Source organism: Cebidichthys violaceus, unplaced genomic scaffold, assembly GCF_023349555.1.
Source record: "Cebidichthys violaceus isolate CVI_PGR_0920_01 unplaced genomic scaffold, fCebVio1.0.p SCAF_1, whole genome shotgun sequence".
Classification (NCBI taxonomy): Eukaryota; Metazoa; Chordata; class Actinopteri; order Perciformes; family Stichaeidae; genus Cebidichthys; species Cebidichthys violaceus.
The window spans coordinates 17,570,576-17,593,654 of NW_027176262.1; the positions used below are offsets into that span (position 1 = coordinate 17,570,576).

Consider the following 23,079-nt stretch of genomic DNA (forward strand, 5'->3'; position numbering starts at 1 on the left):
TTTCCCTCAGCTAGCATACATGTATGTGTTATTCATACGTGTGTGTGTGTGTGTGTGTGTGTGTGTGTGTGTGTGTGTGTGTGTGTGTGTGTGTGTGTGTGTGTGTGTTATTCATACATGTATGTGTGTTATTCATACATGTGTGCATGAGTGAGTAGGAAAGAGGTTTTGTGTGCAGTTAGACAGTCAGCAGGGTTGTGTGATTAGTGCTGGGCACACCACACATTCTTCGAATGCCAGAGCTGTATGGAGGGGGTCACTTTTTTCTCTCAAATACACTCACCATACCCCACTCTTATCAACATCCCCCCCCCCCCCCCCCCCCCCATCTCTGCATCATGCTCTGCAAGTTATTCAGCAAAGATGACTGTCAGGAAGGAACTGGGTGTCAGCTTAGAAAATCACCAGGAGCTCCAGGTTAGATGCAAAAGTAGATCAGCACAGATCTGTTACAGTTTGACAAGTTAAGTACTTGTAAGAGAAGATTATAGCTCATTGGAAACTTGCATTTTTTTGTGATCCTTTTAGCAATGGGACAAAAAGGGGTTGGTTGCAGATTGCAATGAATAAACACTGTTGATTGTGTTGAATTTCCATTGTTGGGATAATCGAGTGACTTGAAAAAGCTGTCTAGCTCGCTATCACGGAAGAGAAGTGAAAATGGATCCTGAAATCCAGATTTAAAATCTACAGGTGTTATCACGTAAGAAATATATTTCTGATTATGATTAATGATTCCCTTATTTAAAAAAAAAAAGTTTTTACGGTAAAAAGTCTTTATGCAATACAAATATTTCAGGTGATACCAATATGTTTTAGTGCCTATTTAAGAGTTTTTATTTATATATATATATATATATATATATATATATATATATATATATATATATATATATATATATATGTATGTATGTATGTATGTATGTATATGTGTGTGTGTGTGTGTGTGTGTGTGTGTGTGTGTGTGTGTGTGTGTGTATATATATATATATATATATATATATATATATATATATATATAGTTGCTAAATAATTGCAACTTTGGTTCCAATTATTTTGCAACCAAAGTGAAGGATGGACTTTTACGCAACAAGACAACTAAGGCATGGACTTGGTTGTGATAATTTAGTCAATTTTGTTTTTGTTGTGGAAGCATTCAGATTGTCTGCTGTGTGGTGTTTTAAATATTGCTAAAAGTAGGCATTTAAAGAGTCTGGTGGGGATGCTGGCTGTACCTTCTGCAGGGCACGGTGTGATGCTATTCATAAACTAGGGCTTCAATAGCAATATGGATCTTTCTCAGTTAACTTTTAGTTTCCCTCCCTGCTATCTAGTAACAGTGGTGAAAGTGAAGAGCCCTGTGGTACCCTGGAGGCTGCAGAATAGACCTGAATGAAAAAGTCTTTCTCTTCTCACAACACTTCAGCTAGTCCTCAAAAAAGTCGTATAAGATTGTCTACTCCCAAACGTTTATGTGCGACAAAACGCTTGATGGGCTAGCTGTTCAGTCGGAGCACTTGTCAGGTATACCTGGCAGGATACAGATAATTAGAAACCGCTGAATTTATTATTTCTAAAACATTTTTCATGGCTTATGGGCTAAGAAGCCAACTATTAACTCAAACTTCTCCAGTTTGAGTCCAGATGGGGAGATTTGTTTCATCTCTCGCTCCTTCATTTCCTGTCATCTCTCTGTAGGCGCTGTGTAATAATGGCATGAAATAAATATTAAAAAATCGTGTTCGTCAACAGTGATACAAGTTTAACAACCCTGCTAATCCTAGACTATTCATTTCACTTTCTGAAATAACATCTGATCCTGGTTGGTTTTTCAAGCTGTAGCTTTTTGTAAATAACAGCATTGATGATATTTAACTCAAAGTAGGTCTGTGTACCATATATGATGACCAGAGTCACTAGTATCATGGTGAAATTGTGCTTTGTTAAAGACTTTTTCACACGGCTGTACAGGAGGAAAGAAGAGGTCTGCTCCATTTGATCAGTTGCTATAATTCACCATATTTCTCTGCAGGGTGTAGATTTATTGTGTTCAGATTTACGTTGCAAGCACACAGAAGTGTACAACAGCAACACCTGGAATCCAGTCTCGTTGAAGGCATCTTCATTGGAAGCAGGTTCTGTGTTGTTGTTTTTTTGTTCTTGATAGTCGGCCCAGATTTTGGAGGAGAGGGGGGAGGCCTTTATGGTGGATCACAGTCAGAAAGTCAAGTCGTGAAGGCAGAGACGATCAGGGGCCTGTTGTTCGAAACCTAGATAAGGGATTAAGCCGGGATATGTTGGTTATCCTGGCTGAATTTAGCCTGTAGTCGGTTGTTTGAAAGCTGGATAACTTTATCCTGGTCAAGTTACCATGGTGATTTATTCTCTGCAGCTAGCCTGCTCCAGACCAGGCTAAATGCCAAGCTTAGTTGATTCTGTTGTCTTATCTTTGGAGTCAGCGGCTGCGCTGATCAGAAATGAATGTGTTTTATACAGTCATTCCATGTTCTGATGAAGGCTACGCATTGGCCTCGTTTTTAAACAAACAACACATAGGCTAAATTATTATTTTTAAAAAAGAAATAAAACAAAACATGATCAAATTAAAAAAATAAATAAAGTTAGCCTATTACGATAGTTCTTTTTCATAATTAGGGCCTATTCGTGTGTTCGTCATTGTAAATAAATACCCTTCATATTGTTTGCCAGCTCAAATCTGATTTTATTGCAGTCATTACAATAATTAGAAATGGCTGCACTTGCAAAGGTGCTTGCAATTAATTACACTACTCATTTAATCAGTCCGTCTCCAAACTTCAAGACAGCAGCGGTGCTTCATTTTATGAGAGGTGTGTCACCTTACGTCAGCATTCAGATCCGCTGTTCATTGGAGGAAAGTGTCCACACCCGTCGTCTCATCAGTGAATCTGTGATCAATCTCTGTGGTCTACTGAAGAAAGCCGTGGCCGTGCACTTACTCGAATTAGTTAGACCTGGCTTGACAAAGCCGCCCCTCCTCAGCCTGGCTCGGCGTTCGAACAACCAATTAAGCCAGGATGAACTTATGAGACTTTGTCCAACCTGGCTTTCCCACTTATCCTGGATGTCTTTATTCTACTTTCGAACAACAGGCCCTAGGAACTGTTGATGACTGTTGACAGACAGGACGGATGTTGTCGTTTGAGAGAGAGAGAGAGAGAGAGAGAGAGAGACTGCTGAGGCGTCTTCCATGAACTTCAAACGGCTTCAGTATCGACATACAAGGTGACAGCTAGAGGATGAGGCTGTGAACGGTCTTATTAGCAGTGAGCATTGAGAGTCAGACACATTACCCTGCACATTTGAGGAACTGTGTGGTTGAAAATGTTCGTGTCTGTTTATTGTTATTGTTCCATCCTCTCTGTGTGCATACCTTGCTGGTTGAGCGATCGTTGTGGCGGATGAGCAAGCACAGGAAACATTAAAACAATTAAAAGTCTTGTCTTTCTCCCGGTGTCAGGTTTTACAGAAAAAAAAGATAGCTTGAAAATGGGCCCGGTTTATTGCCCCAGAGGAAAGCAAATCCTCTCAGGAATGACTGCAGCAGCCAACATCAACACAGCCCTCTAGGTGCTCAGTAACAGAGGCAAGAACACCGTATCAATAACAGAAATATTCACAACAATAACCCACTTCTGAGACTTAAGTTTCAACCACCCAGTCTGGGTTTTAGGCCACCGTTGTGTCCAGCATATAAGGAGTTAATAAACAGTGGGGGGGGGGGGGAAAGAACTTCTTGCTCAACATTTCTTTTGTTTCTGTCTCATCATACTTTAGATTCTGACCACACTCTCACCAATTATGATATTCAGCTGTGTACAGTTCAATCACCCCTTGCCTTAGAATAAACCCCATAGAATAAATCTAAAGACGTTCCCTTATACAGCAAACTGTCAATGATAAGATTCATGCATTTAAATTTAAATAAGTTGAGCTATAAGAATTTAATTGAGACATATTTACTCTTCATCTTCTGTTCTGACAAAGATTGTGTGGTTAACTATGGGTCAATCAACAGAAATTAATTTGTAATTATTTGGAAAATATGCAAAAATGCTGTGATGCCTTTTCTCTTGTTTATATTATTATAAACTGAAATATCGTTTTGTTTTTGGACTATTGGTTGGACAAAGCAAGACGTCACTTTGGGCTTTAATGAGTTCTGATGATGTTTGGCGCTATTTTCTGAAATTCTAGAGATTAATTGACGAATCAAGAAAATAATCGTCAGATACAGGGTCTGAATTAAATTTCCTACCTCACCTGCCACTGTGGTCGGTTACTGAAAGCCACTCAATTTTACTGTCTGCCACTTCTAAAATCTGTAGAGCACTTTGCAGGCAATAGAAATATGGAATATCATGTAATCTTATTCCCTGATGGCAGGTGACCTGGAATTCCTTTACCTGTCACAGCCAACATATACCCTGTATTTGGAAGGTACTAATTTCACGACCTCGTCAGGTTAATCGATAATGAATACCGGTGCTTCCACAGCTGGTAATGTTTCTTTTTTTACTTTGCACACAGCAACAGAGTGAGGAGTTTTGTTCTTGTGTTTGCGTGCAGTTGTTTTAATCTCGCCCGATGAAACAAGTTCAGGCCTGAACAAGCATGGAGGTTCACAAACGCACAATACAAAGAGAGTTCTGGATGGTGTCTCCTCCATTGTACTGGTGGTGTTGCAATGCTCATCAATGCATGTTACAGTGGGAGGGGCAAAGGCTCTTTTTTGAGTTTTTTTGCACTCTCCTAACTCTGGAATAATCTGGATGACAGAGGCAGGACTGTTGTCACAGTGCTCGGTCTGTACATAAGTATGTTCTCAAATCATGCTCCACTCAAGTGCTCTTAAACTATCTTAAATAATCAAACAACATGAAGACTTTTTTTAGGAAGTTGTAGATTTCCATAGTTAGGAACAACTGATTGCAACTTTTTTTTCTTTATTTTTTGGCATGAACACGTCCAAACTTTAAATACCTGTTGTCCGTGGCTTCCACTTGCTCATGCACACTGCAGTGGTAGAAGGAGAATCACGATCACTTCCCACATATTTTCACAGTTGGTGTATTTTTCCAGCATCCGATCACAATAACTTACTCTGAATAACACTCACCAGTCTGCTGCTGTATTTGGCAGAGCTGCCTCGCAGACAGTAAACCTCCAAGCAGCTGACGCAGTGATGAGCGGCCTCACTAATGACAGATGGATGACGTGTGACCCCGCTTCACTACGACATCACCTCATTGTCTCCGTTTTTGACGACATGCCATCAGCGTGTAATGATGGCGCTGCACTGACTCATGTGTTTTACAGTATGTTTGATGTTCAACGAGACACTTAATGTTGTGTTTATGGAGCACCAACAAGTTATGACGAGAGTCATTGAGTACAAGTGGTGGAATGTAAGTACATTTACATGTTCAAGTACTGTACTTTAGTACAAACTTGAGGTACTTGAACTTAACTTCAGTATTTACATTTTATCTCAGAGGCCAATATTGTACTTTTTGCTTTTTCCACCCCCTTCCTCTCTAGTGAAAACCACGTATCTCCACATTTTGACAGTGATCATATTGTCATATTGTCATATTGTGATTGTTGTCTGTGTTTTTGGATGCTGGTCTTGGCTGTAGATTAAAAAAAGAACGGGTGGTGTTGGGATTTCTTTTTGTCTTGCACCCGCAAGATAGTACATAGTTGTTGTGAAGTGGAGCTTCTAATGAGGACCAAGACACGTCTGGTTTGAACGGACCATTTTACAGTCTGAAACTGCAGTATTAGAAAAGTGAACATTCGACATGTGGCTTTCTACGTATAAATCATTATCTAGGTTAGCGTCAAAAAGCACATATGCTACAAAACGGCTCCTCAAAGTAAAAGCACTTCCTGTTTTATGCTTTTCACACTATACAGCTTAACATTATATTATACAATCAAACAATTCACAACAATAGTGTTGCAGCTGTGCTCAAACCCATAGAGCATAACAGCTTTGGATTGTTCTGTATCTTGATGTCTCTCTCTCCCTTTTTAAACGTTTATAGTGTTATGTGTGTGTGGCAATTTAACAGCCTGTTCATCCGTGAACTTGCAGGCAGCTCATGTACTTTTCTGATCATGATATTTCTGTCAGTAAGTGAAGCAGAAGTCTGAGTATGTGTGCGGTGAACTATGTGTGATCTACGAAGCGCTCTCTTTATCGTTGACCTTTCCACATTCCACAACCTGCTCCTGGAAGTGAGCCGTCATTGGCTGCAACACTGCATGCTTTGTTTGAACTGGGCCTCGGGATTGGCCGGTTTGTGTGTTGTCTGGCTCTGATACGTGGAGCGGACCTGTTCCTGCTGTATTTTTACTCTCGAAGGAGTGTCAACAGGCCTTTTTCCTCATTGAAGCTGACACCTTGGAGTCTGTTGGATAGTGGATGATAGATAATAAGACAACGGCTGGCTTTAATAAAGAACTCTTATTATTAACTGTGTTTTAATGTACGTTTTGATGTTAAATTGCTACCTTCTGATGAAGGAGGAAAGAGAGTAAGGAGGGTTGTGATTACATTTTAAAGCAACTTGCGTATTCGTTCCTGAAATATCTTCTGTGATGTTTGTAATGTTACATATTACAAGACATTCATAAAGTTTCCAGTTTCTTATCATATGCACAACAACAATCGGTGAAGCAGTTGTTTATGACATTTTTTGTTCTCAGGCTTCTTACAACAGTGCTCATACAAATAAAGAAAAAAAAAACATGAGGATGGACAAAATGCTAAAAAAAAAAGTTAAAATGGAGGGTTCAAATATAATAATTATATATAGAAAATGTAAATGATATATTGTAGTAGCTGTGTACTCAAATGGATATACTAAATTTAGTTGTATTTAGGAAGGCACTGGCATTATAAAATGTAGAAGAATAGGTCTGAGATCTTTCTTCAGTTTCATACATATTGTGTTCATGACAGTAAATCTCTTTGAAGTATCCCTCTGGAATAAGCTTTTATTCAAATTGAATGTGTGTTAAAACTAATCCACTATTTCAGCTGTTTGAGCAACATAACGACGACACAGAGTCAGTATTTGACACAGTTCTGTAGCCAGTGTTGCCCAAAGGTTTGTTGTGTTTAAGATGTGTTAAGCCTTGACTGTCTCTGTGTAATGTCTTTGGTGATGGATCTGTTTATATTAGCAGGCAGACATGGCATTTCACAGCAGCCTGCCTTATGGCGCTATAAATAGTAATAATTTGAGCCTTAGTGTCACAACTTGCTGTGATACAAAGTGACTCATATTAACATGACATGAAAAAGCTTTTGTGTAAAACTCTTTTCCTCACAAACCTAAATGACTTACCGAAGATGCAACAAAGAAGAATCTTTCACCACACCTCCCTTTTATTTTATTTTCTTGATGTTTATAATCACTCAATCATTCAAGCAAGTATTGACCTAATATTTTGTATTTGGGGAATTCATGTGCTGTTTACTATCGAAGCAGTAATAGTCAGTCTTCAGTAGATTCAGTTTGACTCCACTAGAGATGAAACAATTTTTTGATAGTCATTTTCTAGCCAAAATGAATTGGTTATTTCCTTAATTTTTGCTTTATTCATCATTGCAAGTGATGCAAGACTGTTACATTAAGTTCTTCAAGGTACTTGTACTGTGTAGAAGTATTTCATGCTACTTTATACTTCTACTACACTACATCTCGGAGGTAAATATTGTACCTTTTACTCCATTTGTCCAACAGTTTTGGACAGTTTTTCTTCATACGTGGTTCTCTCAAACGTATGAGGATCTTATAAAATATGATGTATTGTTCCAGATTAAACTTTACAACCATAAATATAAAAGATTCAAAAACATCTACAGCAGTAAAATAAATATATTTAATTAGTGGAAGAAGAAGTATTAAGACCATGTACTAAACTAAAAGCAGCACTTGGTTTATTCGTACTGATACATTCATGTGTACATCACTTATATGTTGAAACTGGTAAAAGTAGCTTGTGAATTTCTAATCAAGTCAATGACGTTTTTTCTTTATCTATCACATATTGCATCATAATTTATTTGTTGGTTTGGATTTTGTATTATTCTGAATCTGCAAAGTAACTGTAGCTGTCAGAGATATGCAGTTTACATGTCATCACTGTATATTACAGTAAAACACTGACATTTCACCTCAGAATGAGTTCTTGTACTGTTAGTACTGTACGTACATTTTGCTTATAGGCTACTTCCACTTAAATAGGTGCTGAATCCAGGACTGTTACTTGTAGTGCAGTATTTTCACATTGTGGGTATTGGTACTTTTACTTCAGTCAAGGCTCTGAATACTTCTTCCACCACTGCAGCCAAGGTAACAGTACACACCTGTGAGAGCCAGGTGTGTTACGTGAGACAGGAAGGAAGAGCGTAGAGAAAGGTCCGGTGTCTGTTACGTTCAACCTTATCTGACAGCACATGACGTCGCTAATAGTCTCGCGCTAATGGTTCCCGCCCTCCCTCCAGTGACGTCACGATACTGGGCCAAATCTAGCTGAAACCATAGGAATGCGACACACTTTTTTGGTATTTGCAACCCAAAGCTACGGCGCTTTTCGGTGTTAAAATATACTCACGTTTATGTTGTACACGCTAACCGTCGTTATCTGTCACGTTTTCTGTACGAAGACGTGACGAAGAGTGAGTTTAACTTCTTCACGGAAACAACTTTGTTGCTCCGGAGTCAGTTTTCTCCTCCGAGTTCTTCCTCAGCGCCGACATGAGATCAGGTGGATAGCGTGTGGCTGTACCTGTGACTGAAAGTGAGTTAACTCGACAAGAAATGGTGACTCGTATCGCTGTATTGTTTAATTTAACTCCGGAGTTTTATCGTTACAACTTCAGGTAACGTCGCGGCTGCTGCACCAAGCTAGAGTTAATCTGGGCCACAACAACAGCACTCTGTTGTTTAAAATCTCACCGCGTGGATTAGCTGTGAGTCGGGGGGGGGGGGGGGGACGACGACGACATAGTAACGTTATTGTTTTCCTTGTGTGAAGGTAGCGAACAACGATCCGTGTTTCACATCGACAGCTGAGAACTGATCGCTCTCCTCTGACCGACTCTCACCATTCAGACCTGGTACTGACTCTCTTATTGGTGACGGTAGAGGCAGCTGTTGGACTCCCGGGCTTCCGTCTCTCTTTGCACAAGTGTTGGTGACACTTGTGGGGGGGCAGATTTAGCTTGTCACTGTGTTCAAACTCTGCAGGAAGTTGTGTATTTGTGCTCTTTTCTGCAGGAAGTTTGTTTCATGCATTTTGTTATTTAACAAAGTAATTTGAGACAAGGAACCTATAAATGATGACATGATTAATTATTTTATATGTTCTTTGGGCTGAGATATAGAGAATGGAGTTGCCTGTGGTCGCTGCCTCTTTGTTTTTGAGTGTTGGGGGAATAGGAATTAGGTTTACAGATTTAGGGAGGAGCCCTGTTTGATATGTAGGATTCATTCCTTTAGTAATGTGCAAAACAAAGCAAATATCAAATTTTGTCTTGATTATTTGTTTGTTTTGTTGTTTAAATCTCCGAGTTGTGAGAATTGTTGAACCCTTACTTAATTTAATGAGGAACAGATGTGATTCAATAAAAATTATCTAATCCAAAATCCTCTAAATCGCAGGTCTGGATGTTACACTAAAGAATAATCTTTACAGATTATACTAAGGGCTCACATATGCAGAGATTAAATGATAACGGCTCCTTCAAATTGTAAACATTCAACATACTTCGGGTTTTGTTTCTTCAGCCATGAGTCGAGTCCCCTAATATGAAGTCCTTACGTGAAATGCCTCCTGTCCTGTGTAGACTAACTGTTTGGAGTCAGGATGATCAGGATTATGATCCATAAATGTATGATATTCTGTTTTAACCAGATCTTCAGCATGTATGTGTTCTGATGAAATGACTGAGATCTGTTGTTAACCTGTTGTTACTTTTGAGATCTCATGATATTAAGATTAGCTGGGTGATGCAGTTTCATGTCATGTGAACTTAAATTAAGTGCAACCACCCACTCTGTGTCTGAGCCACCTAATTTACTATAATATCAGTCAGATGTCAGCAGGCACACCAAGTCTCATATTGAAGCTGACACTGTTACACATGCACAGTTTTGTTAAGAATTCATATCTTACCAATACAACAATGTAAAAATGCTCCATTATTAGTAGAGTAGAAGTATAAATTAGCATTAAAACGAAATGCTAAGGACTAAATACCTAAATACTAGTACAAGCACCGTAACGTTGTTTTTAAGTGCACTACTTGTGTACTTCCCACCACTGTTGTGAGCAGGCTGATGGTTGTCAGAGCAGTCAGTGGCACCAAGGTCACAAAGTGTTCACTATGTTTGCACAGCACTCTTTCCCAATCTGGTGTGTGTGTGTGTGTGTGTGTGTGTGTGTGTGTGTGTGTGTGTGTGTGCGCGCGCTGTAGTGAGAGAACAGGCTATTAATTATCACCCCTGATTCAGCACCAGCAAGCTAATGTAAGAGCTGCACAACAACAATGGTAACCTGAACACCCCTCTTGTCTGCTTTTGGGCATCTCACTTGTTAAATCAGTGTCTCAGTGAAGAGCTAATACCTGTACGTTCATTTTGTAGCTTTGGTGAAGGGACCAAAAACAACTCTATATTAAATCTAGCGTGATAAATTATCGCCTGGTAATGTTTAATGTATTTTTTTTAATATTATTTTTGCCTTGGCTGGGAACTTTGTGTCGTGTTGTTGGCAGGTTGCGAGCCGTCATTGAGAGGCCATATACTGCCTTAACTCTGTGGTCAGCTGTAAAATGTAAGGATTTATCTCTCGTTGTGGCCTCTATGTGAACAAGAGTGTTTCTATGCATTCATTAAAGGACACTTATTACATCTTCCAACGTGTTGTCCTGGCCCCACAGTGGTGGAGTGAACTTCCCACTGACGTCAGGACAGCAGAGTCGCTGCCCATCTTTCGGCGCAGACTGAAAACCCACCTCTTCCGGAAGTGCTACCCTGAGCCTTCAACTTAGCACTTATTGTATTCATACTAGCCTGTTGCACTTATTGTATTCGTATTACTTTTTTGCACTAACTGTTTTTCTTTGTTTCTGCACTGTACTTTGGCTCTGAGTTATGCTCTGCTTCATGCTCTTAGATGCTTGTTTGGAAAAGGAGATGTACTTATGACTTCTGGTGACTAGTTCTTTTGATCACCAATGTTGAATGCACTTATTGTAAGTCGCTTTGGATAAAAGCGTCTGCTAACTGACTGTAATGTAATGTAATGTTGTAACTGAAAAAATGTGTTCAGAATACTAAAGTTAAGCATTGGTATTCAGTTCATGAGCTTTTTAGGTATTTTGTAAATATTAGTTTTTATATGGAAGAATGATTTGCTTAACAAGAGCAGGACTGATTTTGTTTTCATGAATGATGGTTTGTTACATGGTGGGATGAGAAAGTAGAATCTTCAAATCCATTTCTGAAGTAAATCACCTGGTGTCATAAAGATTTATTTTGGTTCATTGAAGTGTGTTTGTATTGGCCGAGTGTTGTCAGTGTTTTCTTAGGGAGATAGTTGTGCTCGGTGTGGCTCAATGGAGCCGCAGACAGAAAATCATTAGAGCGGAGGGAGGAGCTGTGTGACGCTCTGAGGTGTTTTCATAGTGTGGCTTCTCCCACAATGTATGACCGGGTGAACCTGATGTGATCAGAGGGTTATTACTGGTAGCTCACTTAATGTGAGGTCACCACTGGGTCGATAATAGGATAACGTTCGTAATGAGCAGAGATGACAGAAAATGTTCAGTTTTGTGTTCTGATTTTTAAGATGACATTTATCTGGCGTGCTCTGAGAAGCTGTAATTATATTTTATATCTTTACTGCTTAAATAAAACATTGCAGAGAACAAATGTTTTGCTCATGTTAAGTTCTCAAAATAGGCAACTGCACTGTAGAAAGTCAGATTCCTTTTTCATTCATAGTAGTTCAGAATTTGAATACAGTGATTTTAAGTGTTGGAAAATTATTCTCATTGTTGTCTTGATTTCAACCACATCACCCAAATTTTGTGGGTTTTTTTTTTACAATCATGTTGAAAGAAAACCATTTTTTTGTGTGTTTAATGTTGTTTGTCATAAATTACTTTGTCATTGCTTTTGATCCTTTAGGCCGAATGCATGAATACGTTTTTTGTGCAGTGACAACAATGTGCTTGACATGCTCAAACATACTTTTGAGATGTCCACTGTATTTCTAACACTCTACATGGTGCTGTGGTAGGTTTAGAATTGCTCTCTGGAATCAATAAGTAGAATCAAAAAGCATGTTTCCTCACAAATGTACTGCCCTTATAAATCCAATTCAGACCAGTTTAATTCCCAACTGTATCATTACTAAATAGTGTTGTTGTGAATGACGGTGTGTTTTTCCAAGCGTGGACCACCCATGTGCAGTACTTGAATCAGACCGGAGGACAGTAGCATCATCCAGGGCTCATCAGCCTGGCTCTGGACCCGCAGAACGGACAGGCTTTCTCACTGTTCAACCAGGCATACAGGGTGAGAAGAGAAGTGGGAGGAAGGGGGAAGAAGAGCAGAAAGAGAGGTTGAGGGGAGTGGTGGGATAGTGATGGATATTGAGTGGGAGGGTAAAACACAGAGGGAAGCTATGACTACAGTGACTGCTGTGTTCAGGGAGGGGTTGCTTGTTGTGCTCTGTGAGAGGAGCAGTCCTTTTATAGCTTCTGGTGGACTCTGTGTGAGCATTAACTGTTTGAGTGGGCGGCACGGTGCAGCAGTGAAGCTCTGCTTCTGTTTTTATCCTCAGTTTAAAAGAGTGTCTGTCCCAAGCCACGCCCCATTTGATGGGCATGATTTATACTCAGTGGAGGCACTTTTATCTTTGAGCTTTCTGTGTGCACTTTTATTGGCACAGATGTTACGGTAATATTTAAAAATCACAATGTATTATTTTATCATTTATGTTTTGTTGTTTTGCTTCAAAGTAGTTGGAACAAGGTGTCTGCATGTCTTGATAGATCTCAAAAAGTTTTAAATTAATTTCAATTATTGGTGTAAAAAGGTTGCAAATATGGTTTGTTTAAATTTATTCTGAAAAAAAAATAGATTGACCTCAGTACACTATTTTATTTTTGCAGAATCTAACTTTTTTTATCTTCACACCTTCACATATATATATATATATATACACACACACACACACACACACACACACACACAGTTGTAGTCAAAAGTTTACATACACTTGTAAAGAACATAATGTCATGGCTCTCTTGAGTTTCCAGTTATTTCTACAACTCTGATTTTTCTTTGATAGAGTGATTGGAACAGATACTTCTTTGTCACAAAAAACATTCATGAAGTTTGGTTCTTTCATGACTTTATTATGGGTTAACAGAAAAAGTGACAAAATCTGCTGGGTCAAAAATATACATACAGCAACATGAATTAGCAATTTTGGTGACTTAGAAAGTTGTGTCAATGAAATGAGCTTCATAGCATGGCCTCTTAACTTCTTGTGAGTGATTATGAGTGACTACAGCTGGTGACTTCTCTGAGGCCATTTAAATAGGGCTCATTGGATACAAACGCCCACAAACGCTACAATGGGAAAGTCAAAGGAGCTCAGCATGGATCTGAAAAAGCGAATCATTGACTTCAACAAGTCAGGAAAGTCACTTGGAGCCATTTCAAAGCAGCTGCAGGTCCCAAGAGCAACAGTGCAAACAATTGTTTGTAAGTATAAAGTGCATGGCACTGTTTTGTCACTGCCACGATCAGGAAGAAAACGCAAGCTATCACCTGCTGCTGAGAGAAAATTGGTCAGGAGGGTGAAGAGTCAACCGAGAACCACCAAAAAGCAGATCTGCCAAGAATTAGAAGCTGCTGGAACACAGGTGTCAGTGTCCACAGTCAAGCGTGTTTTGCATCTCCATGGACTGAGAGGCTGCCGTGCAAGAAGGAAGCCCTTGCTCCAAAAGCGGCACCTTAAGGCTCGACTGAAGTTTGCTGCTGATCACATGGACAAAGATAAGACCTTCTGGAGGAAAGTTCTGTGGTCAGACGAAACAAAAATCGAGCTGTTTGGTCACAATGCCCAGCAATATGTTTGGAGGAGAAAAGGTGAGGCCTTTAACCCCAAGAACACCATGCCTACCGTCAAGCACGGTGGTGGTAGTATTATGCTGTGGGGCTGTTTTGCTGCCAATGGAACTGGTGCTTTACAGAGAGTAAATGGGATAATGAAGAAGGAGGATTACCTTCAAATTCTTCAAGATAACCTAAAATCATCAGCCCGAAGGTTGGGTCTTGGGCGCAGTTGGGTGTTCCGACAGGACAATGACCCCAAACACACATCAAAAGTGGTAATGGAATGGCTAAATCAGGCTAGAATTAGGGTTTTAGAATGGCCTTCCCAAAGTCCTGACTTAAAATCCCATTGAGAACATGTGGACAATGCTGAAGAAACAAGTCCATGTCAGAAAGCCATCAAATTTAACTGAACTGCACCAATTCTGTCAAGAGGAGTGGTCAAAGATTCAACGAGAAGCTTGCCAGAAGCTTGTGGATGGCTACCAAAAGCGCCTAATTGAAGTGAAAATGGCCAAGGGACATGTAACCAAATATTAGCACTGCTGTATGTATATTTTTGACCCAGCAGACTTTTTGTGCATTTTGATAAACGTATTTTATAGAAGCAAAAGTAATGACGATCTCCAGACACAAATCATTTTCATCTTCAGTAGTGTGCATGGCTGAATGGGTTGTTTAACTGGCGCATTTTTATTACATCTGTGTCATTTTTGGAGGTTGAAAGGATGTTTTTACAGAACCAGAACTGCGCTACAGACTTTAAATTACGTTTTTTTATTGGAGACTACGTCAGATATAATTTTTTCTCACACACAATAAAAACTCCGGAAACATTTGGCCATTGTAAATAAGAACAACATATTCCAAAAATGATAATCCATCAAGTCACACTTCAGGATGTTCTCTTACTAATGATTGAATTCAGAGTGACAAAAAACGGGTTGATTAACAACAGTGTACTTGCAAAAGAAGTAGTACTGCAGAAGTAGTAAAGTAGCCTGCAGAAGTAAAGTAGCCTGCAGAAGTAAAGTAGCCTACAGAAGTAAAGCCCTTCATGAACTCAGACTTCACTTCTCTCTTTCAAAAAATATAAATCATCTTGCCTAGATTTTTTATGATTTATTAAATTTAGGTATTATTATTTTGACTTAGTTGGTCAGTTCAACAGTTTGTAATACAATCAAAGATTGTTTGCTGGAAACTGTTGTTATTTTATTGGTGTTAAAAAATCCACTATGGGTCGACCTCTAGTTATTGCGATTTGACCCTTCATGTGCATTTATCGTCCACAGAATTGCACACCCAAAGTCACATTTTGATGTAAAGCCCTCCCACACAGTTCTGTTTATTCGTACTACAAACAACTCATCTACGTGCCACCAAGCAAATGAAACTGCTTCTCAAATAAAGCCCTTTGATGTCAGAGCTCTGTAATCTGTTTACTGTTTACCGCACAGCCTTAGTTACAGTTCAACTTTTTATCACATCTTGGCTCTACAGCAGCAGTAAAATCTTGCAACCACTCGAGCTAAGAGTTCCCGATATCTCCAGATGCAGCCCCGGATTTAACAGCCACAATCCTCCGCGGTTCACAGCCAGACTGCTGTCTCTGACTACGAGACGCTCAGCGTCACTCTCAATCCCCACGTGGCCATTTTTCATGCTGATTTATGGTTTGCTGAAGGTCCTTATGCTTTCAATAAGACATCACCACCAACAGCCCTAATGGTTCCTTTTTTGCTATAAAAAAGAAGAGCTAATCATTGGGTGCATGACATATTAGTTTATGTTATTGTGTTCTGTAGGTCATATGATTTCTTCAGCCACCATTCATTTTGTCCTCTCATGAGCCAGTAGTTACAATCTGTGTCCCAGAGTTTAGATGCATTGATATGTGGGCCTCTTCTCTGTTGTCACCACACTCGTTATGAATGGAAAGAGGCATTTATCATCAGCGTTGTAACCTCGCTGTTATGAGATTTAAAATCCAGTGTTGCTAGTTTGGTGGAGTAACTGAACATGTCCTTTGAAGATACTGGCACTACGTCAATAGTGAAAAATCTGATATAATTTATTGAAGGTCTAGATGTGATGAAAAACATGCTAAAATATTTGAGGGTTAATGTGACCGCAAAATGATAGAATGACCGGGTTGCTGCTCTGTCACTTTTAAAACGTCCCTGGAACACATTGTGATTTATATTGTCATTATGCATTCTCATTAAAAAGCTATGACATTTGATAGTAATTCATAAGCAAAGCTATTAATTTAGCTGTGCCATAGAAACTGAGGATAAGTGTTGCTTCACTGACCCGTTGCAACGTACAACAACACTCATGCAATATGTCTCTGCAGATAAATCTCCACATTAGCAACGTACCATCATGTCTCTGGCCTGTTCTTAGTACAACGCTGCATTGGAGCTCGTGTCATTGTTGGCCTTGAACCTCATGTCTCTGTGTGTTGCCGGGCGGGTCCGGCTCCACTTCAAACAATTGTGCTTTGAAAGGCTTCACTAATGCTGCAGACTGTGAACCGTGACTCATGACTTCTAACTCATGACCCGCCCAGATCGCCCTCTCAGTATTTTGTAGAAAAAACAAGAAAAAAGGATTGTGTTTGTCCCACCACTCCTGTTGCCCCCTCTGGTCTGCTTGTACCACACCAGCGAGCCTCTGTTTGAGTACTGGGAGTGTCTCTTTTGATACCCAACGACAAAGCAGCATGGTTGAGAGGCTATTTACACCCAAGCCCAAAAATGGTGAGCTGGGCTTCACAGGATACTTTGTAAACTCAGAAATCCTCCACCATCTGAGGGGTTGTTATTCCATCCAACCACAATAGCAGCAGATTTTAATATTTATACTGATTAGATGACTTTGATGATCATTTGTTCCTGTTATTGACTCGCTGTAGAACAATATGAGGCAGTGACTCATCTGTTGAGTGTTTGATGGTTGTTTATTTGTACTTTAGAACGTAACCACTGTGAAACAATCGTTCAGAGCACCACCACGCTGCCTCTCTTCTATCGCTCGCCGTCTCGGCTCGCCCATGCGACCGCTCTCTCTCATTTCTGTCTTTTCTTAAATGAGTCGAGAAGCCGACAGCAAAGCCTAACTTTATTTATGTTTTTAAACAAAGAAAAATGCTCTCCCATCTCAAATTGACACTAGAGTACTTGCTCGTTTTATGAATAAAGCAATATGCGAGTTAAAACAGCGGCGCTGTGTGTTTGACCAATTGGCGATGGTCCTGCCGTATTTTGTCTTATGTGCAAAAAGACCTGCATCGTCAACAAGTTGTCTACTCAATCTGAGGCTGCACTCTGTGGTGACACTGTACTGTGCTGTAGTCACTTTAGCATGTCTAATATTTTGTCCCCCTAGTTGATGTTTAGTGTAGTAAATACTTTTAGTCCCTTTTGTTCAGTGATTGGATAACATTTTGCCCACCTTACAGAAGTTGGCACACTTGAATGCATTCTCATGTTTAAAGGGTATAATTTATACTTTTTAACTCACACTTTTCTGTCTTTCTGTCGGTCAATCTTTTTTAAAATCTATCCATTCAGCTTTTTACTTATCTATCTATCTATCTTTCTTTGGGATTCATAGCACCCCAACATGGATGCCAATCCTTTTGCAGCCATAAAATTGAAAGTTGTTCTCAAAGGGAAATGTCACCAGGCAGTGTGTTTAGATACAAGGGCTGAGGAAAGTTATCAGAGGCATCCTCTTGCTTTCACACTCTTATTCAGAATCATGTCTAAAATAATAATAATAATAATAATATTAGGAAACACTGGAGCAGGAGGTCCTGTCCTGGGTTAGTGATGGGAGTCCAGCACGGAGCCCCTTGTTGAGGCTGCCCATGACATTCAGCTAAATATCACAGCTGGTTTAATGGCAGTATGCTGCTAAATGCTCAATGTGCCGAAGAAAGTCGCTCGGGTGGTCATTTATTTGTTGAACTGCACACAAACAAAATATAAAGTGACGTGAGTTTTGCAAACAAGGACTTGATTTTCTTTCTTATGTTTGAATCGACACTAGTTTCTGCGTTTACTCTGTGTCAATCATTGATTGTATTTTATTTAAAACCGTATCCAGCTGGCCTTAAATCTTAAATACGAATTCATATTTTCAAATACTGTTTAAACAGGTGTATTTTCAGGTATAATGTGTTTTCTGAAGTTGTCTATACCTGTCTGCATGCATGTGTGCTATGTTCTACATATACCACTAGAAAGATTTCAGTTTTCCTCCGCCTTTCTTGCTGACCCTCCCTCTCTTTCCTCCTTCCTCCCTTGCAGGTCTGATGCTAGTCTGCAGCTGCCACGGCCGCCATCATGTTCACTAAAAAGAAAAAGTCTCGCATCCAGATCTCCGCTCCGTCCAACTTTGAGCATCGCGTGCACACAGACTTTGACGAGCAGGAGCAGAAGTTCGTCGGGCTGCCGCGGCAATGGCAGTCGCTCATCGAAGACACGGCCAAAAGGCCCAAACCCTTCATCGACGCCACTATCATCACTACTGTAGAGCCGCGAAAGGTGGGAGGAGCCAAAAATACCTCAACAACAATCAAGTTGTTAGCAAAGGAAAATAATGTCTTGAATGTCACGAATTATGTTTATTAGTTTGTGGATTTTGACCAAGCTGTATTTTGACTGATTATAACTCAAGATACTGATGTGTAGCTACCTACATTTTAACACATGGTCACTGCAGTGCTTTGGTCTTCAAAAGCCTATTTTTTTATAACGGTCCAGTTGCTACGTTGACGCTGAAAACCTGTGTAGACCTACTTTCCTCCACACAGAAAATCGTTTCGAGTCATTGAGGGAATTGATAAAGAGTGGGACCGATGTGCTGATTTGATAATAGCGTTGGGTTCAATAATATCCTCAGGCCTTTCCTCTGGTTCACTCTTCACTGTTTTTCCTCCAGACAATTGTACGTGGCAGCAAGCTCGGAGTGGACGGCTCTCTGACCTGGCTGCTGGACGAGTTCGACACCATGTCCGTGACTCGCTCCAACTCCCTGCGACGGGGCAGCCCCCCCATCCAGCCCCGCAAGGACTCTAGATCTTCAGGAGGAAACGGGCAGGAGAACGGAGACCCTCACCACAGACACCACTCACACCAAGACAGGTGAGTAGTTCAACCGCAGCACGTCAGCAGCATCATCATCATCATCATCATCATCATCATCATCATCATCAAAGCAAAGAGATTCTGTCAATACAAGCCAAGTATGTGCACTGACCTCTGCATCGCTCTGCTTCTAGGGAACAACCCAGATTGGAGCACCACCAGAGTGGAGGTGACCACCGCCAGGGTCCGCGCACCCTCCGTCCTCAGTGGGATGAGGGAGACCAGGGCCGGCCCCAGCAGCAGCCCCGGGGCCAAGAGCCTAGCCGGGCCCCTAGGGACAGGGACAGGCCTGGCTCCGGCCCTCCTCCTCCACCTCATAGAGACAGAGAGCATCGGGACCGGGGTCAGGTAGGGACTCAACAAGATTCATTATTTGCTGTTCAAAGGACTCATCTGGCTCTCTTTCTTGCAGTCATTATCTTCCAGACCAATACAGTCTTAAACGTGTTGGTATTTCCCACATTAACGAGAGATTTGAGTTTGTTTAATTTGACACTGCAGCAGGATTCCACCATGTAGTTTGTGTGCTTGTTTTCCTCATTGTTAATCCACATATCCTGTATCAGTTTTTTCTTTCACACATCCTGATAAACCGTCCATCTCTCACCCAAACCCTGTCTCGCTTCAGGAGCAGGTGGCTCACAGGGATCAGTCCGGTGACCTCAGGCCAAAGTCCAGCTACACGGTGCGGGACAGCAGCCCTCAGTCTCCCAGAGACAAGAGGCCTCTCTCCGGGCCCAACATCCGCACCCCAAAACCGCCGGTGGCAGAGGGTGTGATGAAAACTGCCCAGCAGACCACGCGGCCGTTTAACACCTACCCGAGGACGGACAGCGAGGGCGGACGCAGCCCCACAGGACAGGTGGGGACGGCAGCATGAACAGAGAGACAGACAGCCTGTTGCCAGGATAGACAGGAGGAGAAAACAGCAGCGCTGAGGGAAGCTATTGACCGAGAGAAAAAGGCAGACCGGTGCTAATTGAGCCGCAGGCTGCTGAATGGTAGATCTTATCACTTTGCTCTGTGTTCTCCAGGTCAGAATTAACCAATTATATCCACTGAAGGCTGGTGGTGGTGCTTATGTGATAATGTCAAGCAGGTTAAGTTCAGGGTGTTCTTTACAACAGAACATCTTTGTCAGTGTGCTTTACAGAATGAAGTATTTAAAAGATAATTTAAACTATTCAGGCAAATAAAATTCACTTCTTATGGTCCATGCTTGGATTTCTGTTTGTATTTTTCATGTAGAATAAATCCAAGATTTTCCCACTCCATTTAAACTGCTGTAACCTTCCCTTTCAATATTAGATCATCGAAGTTCATTTTTCAAATCGGTGTGCAGCAATGTTTTATTGCATTGTTTGATTTCTGTATGATTTTTACATTAATGTAATGAAGTACTTTGATTGGCCATGTCCTATGGATTTTCCTGACAAAACATTGTTAAATATTATAATATATAGCCTGAAGAGTGAGTTTCCTCTATATTAATTATACATTCTGTTTGTGATGACTCGCTCTTTCTTCCAGCCTGTTCGTCACCAGGACTCTTCCCCTAAAAACGGCCCCTCTGGCGGCTCCAGCCGAGGCTCCTCCAGCTCCAAGCCCCCTGTAAGCCACCCGCACCCTCATCACACCTCCCACCCCAGCCTGACCCCCGAGGCCACCCAGCACCCTCACACCCAGCACCCTAACGTTCCGGCTCCTCGGCCCTCCGTGCCCTCTGGGCCCCCGGCGTCGGGTGCTCCGTCCCAGGGCCGCTCACCGCAGAGGGAGCCGCAGAGGGTTTCCCACGAGCAGTTCAGAGCGGCACTACAGATGGTGGTGGACCCGGGTGATCCGCGGACCTACCTGGACCACTACATTAAAATCGGGGAGGGGTCGACGGGCATCGTGTGCATCGCCACAGTGAAGACCACCGGGAAGCTGGTCGCCGTGAAGAAGATGGACCTGAGGAAGCAACAGCGCAGAGAACTCCTCTTCAATGAGGTAAGAGTTATAGTTGTTCTGGACTACATTATATTGAGGCGTGTTTTTTCTTCCTTATTTACATAAATGAGTGAGCCATTCAAGATCAGTACTTTTTGTTGGACGATATGCTGCCACAGATGATTACAATGAATATTAAATTATTATTTATTATAAACGAAGTCATTTTGAGACCATTTTATGCCACTGATGTAATGATATAACAGCATAATAATGCAAGTACACCCACTGTTTATATATCGATAAAATGGACTCTCAGGCTCTTTTGGGTATAGAGAGTCATTCATTCATTAACAGACAACAGTTATTCCAGTCGACATACAGGCGTCTTCATGTTAAGGGGCTCTTCTCTCTCATTGGGTTTAAACCCAAAATTGTTTTTCTCTGCTTATTTGGCTTTAGTGCTAAACTGTTGTTGACAAACATGTAAACACAATGGGCAATATTGAATATTAGAAACAACTCTCAATACAATGCAGTTCAGTACAGCACCATCCTTACTTAGGACCACGATGTTAAAACATGTAATTAACAACTCTATAACTCTGAAAACAACAAACTGAACATTATAAACAGATGACCGGTCTGTTTTTTTTTCTAAATAGTCTTTAATCCACAATGAAGTAACTGCCGTATTTCTCTTCTGTATATAAATATTAGAATTTAACATTTACAAGTCTAAATGTACGTTCCACACTTCATATGTGACATACATGTCACATATGAAGACAGCAGAACAGCAAAAACAAAGAATCAATGAATTACATAAAAGGCCTCTCGTGGAACGAATTTGATTTGTTGTCAGTATAAATTACTTTCTTGTAGTAGTAATAGTAGTAGTGGTGGTGGTGATGCACACAAATCTATTAGTTGCCACTTTACATGTAGACACTTGAATCCGCTGAGTCATCAGTTGTTTCCGACGGTTGTTGATCGATCGCAGCATCGACCCGACAGACACACGACAGTCTCTCTATCTGTGTAGGGTCCCGTGTAAACATACCTGTCTGTCTTCCTGTTTCCATGGTAACTGTAGGTGGTGATCATGCGGGACTATCACCATGAGAACGTGGTGGAGATGTACAACAGCTACCTGGTGGGAGACGAGCTCTGGGTCGTCATGGAGTTCCTGGAGGGCGGAGCGCTCACCGACATCGTGACACACACCAGGTGGGAAGTCACTTATGCACCTTATGGCCTCGCAGTTTTTAACAGTTGTGGGTGACCTTTTATTCCATGTAATCAATATATCATGTGATACATTTTGTTTATTATTACTGTCTCTCCATTACTCTGTATCCTACTTTAAATGTGCCTCATTAAATCCTTAACCCACAAAGACCCTGTTCCTCCATAAGGGGGCAGTGTTGCCTAGTAGAGATATTAAGTATTCAGATATTGTACTAAATAAAAGTAGCAATACCAGAGTGTAGAAATACTCTTTAACAAGTAGAAGTCCTGAATCTGAAGTCTTACTTAAGTAAAAGTACATAAGTATTAGTATTTAAATATACTTGAACTACCTAAAGTACAAAAAAGGTACGATATATATATACATACATACATACACACACACACACACACACACACACACACACACACACACACACACAATTAGTGGTGCATAAATGTGTTGATCACTTTAATGTTGCAGCTGGTAAATCTTAATTACTTTAGATTAGATTTCTTTATTTGTCATTGCTTGTTATACAACAAAACTTTGTTTGAACAGTCTTTTC

At 40.7% G+C, this 23,079-nt stretch overlaps 1 protein-coding gene across 2 annotated transcripts in view; it reads left to right on the plus strand.

Annotated features, from left to right (window-relative positions):
- pak4 (p21 protein (Cdc42/Rac)-activated kinase 4) overlaps positions 1-23,079 on the plus strand; it is a 29,519-nt gene that overhangs the window by 1,029 nt on the left and 5,411 nt on the right. Inside the window, exons 1-7 of one of the 2 annotated variants that reach the window (XM_068712781.1) lie at positions 8,595-8,856; positions 18,512-18,748; positions 19,146-19,348; positions 19,486-19,699; positions 19,980-20,213; positions 20,882-21,340; positions 22,377-22,510. In XM_068712781.1, coding sequence (XP_068568882.1) covers positions 18,548-18,748; positions 19,146-19,348; positions 19,486-19,699; positions 19,980-20,213; positions 20,882-21,340; positions 22,377-22,510 — 1,445 coding nt within the window. In that variant the 5' untranslated portion in view covers positions 8,595-8,856; positions 18,512-18,547. Of the gene's footprint in view, positions 1-8,594; positions 8,857-18,511; positions 18,749-19,145; positions 19,349-19,485; positions 19,700-19,979; positions 20,214-20,881; positions 21,341-22,376; positions 22,511-23,079 lie in introns of those variants that run through there. The other variant, XM_068712790.1, reaches the window with a different exon arrangement.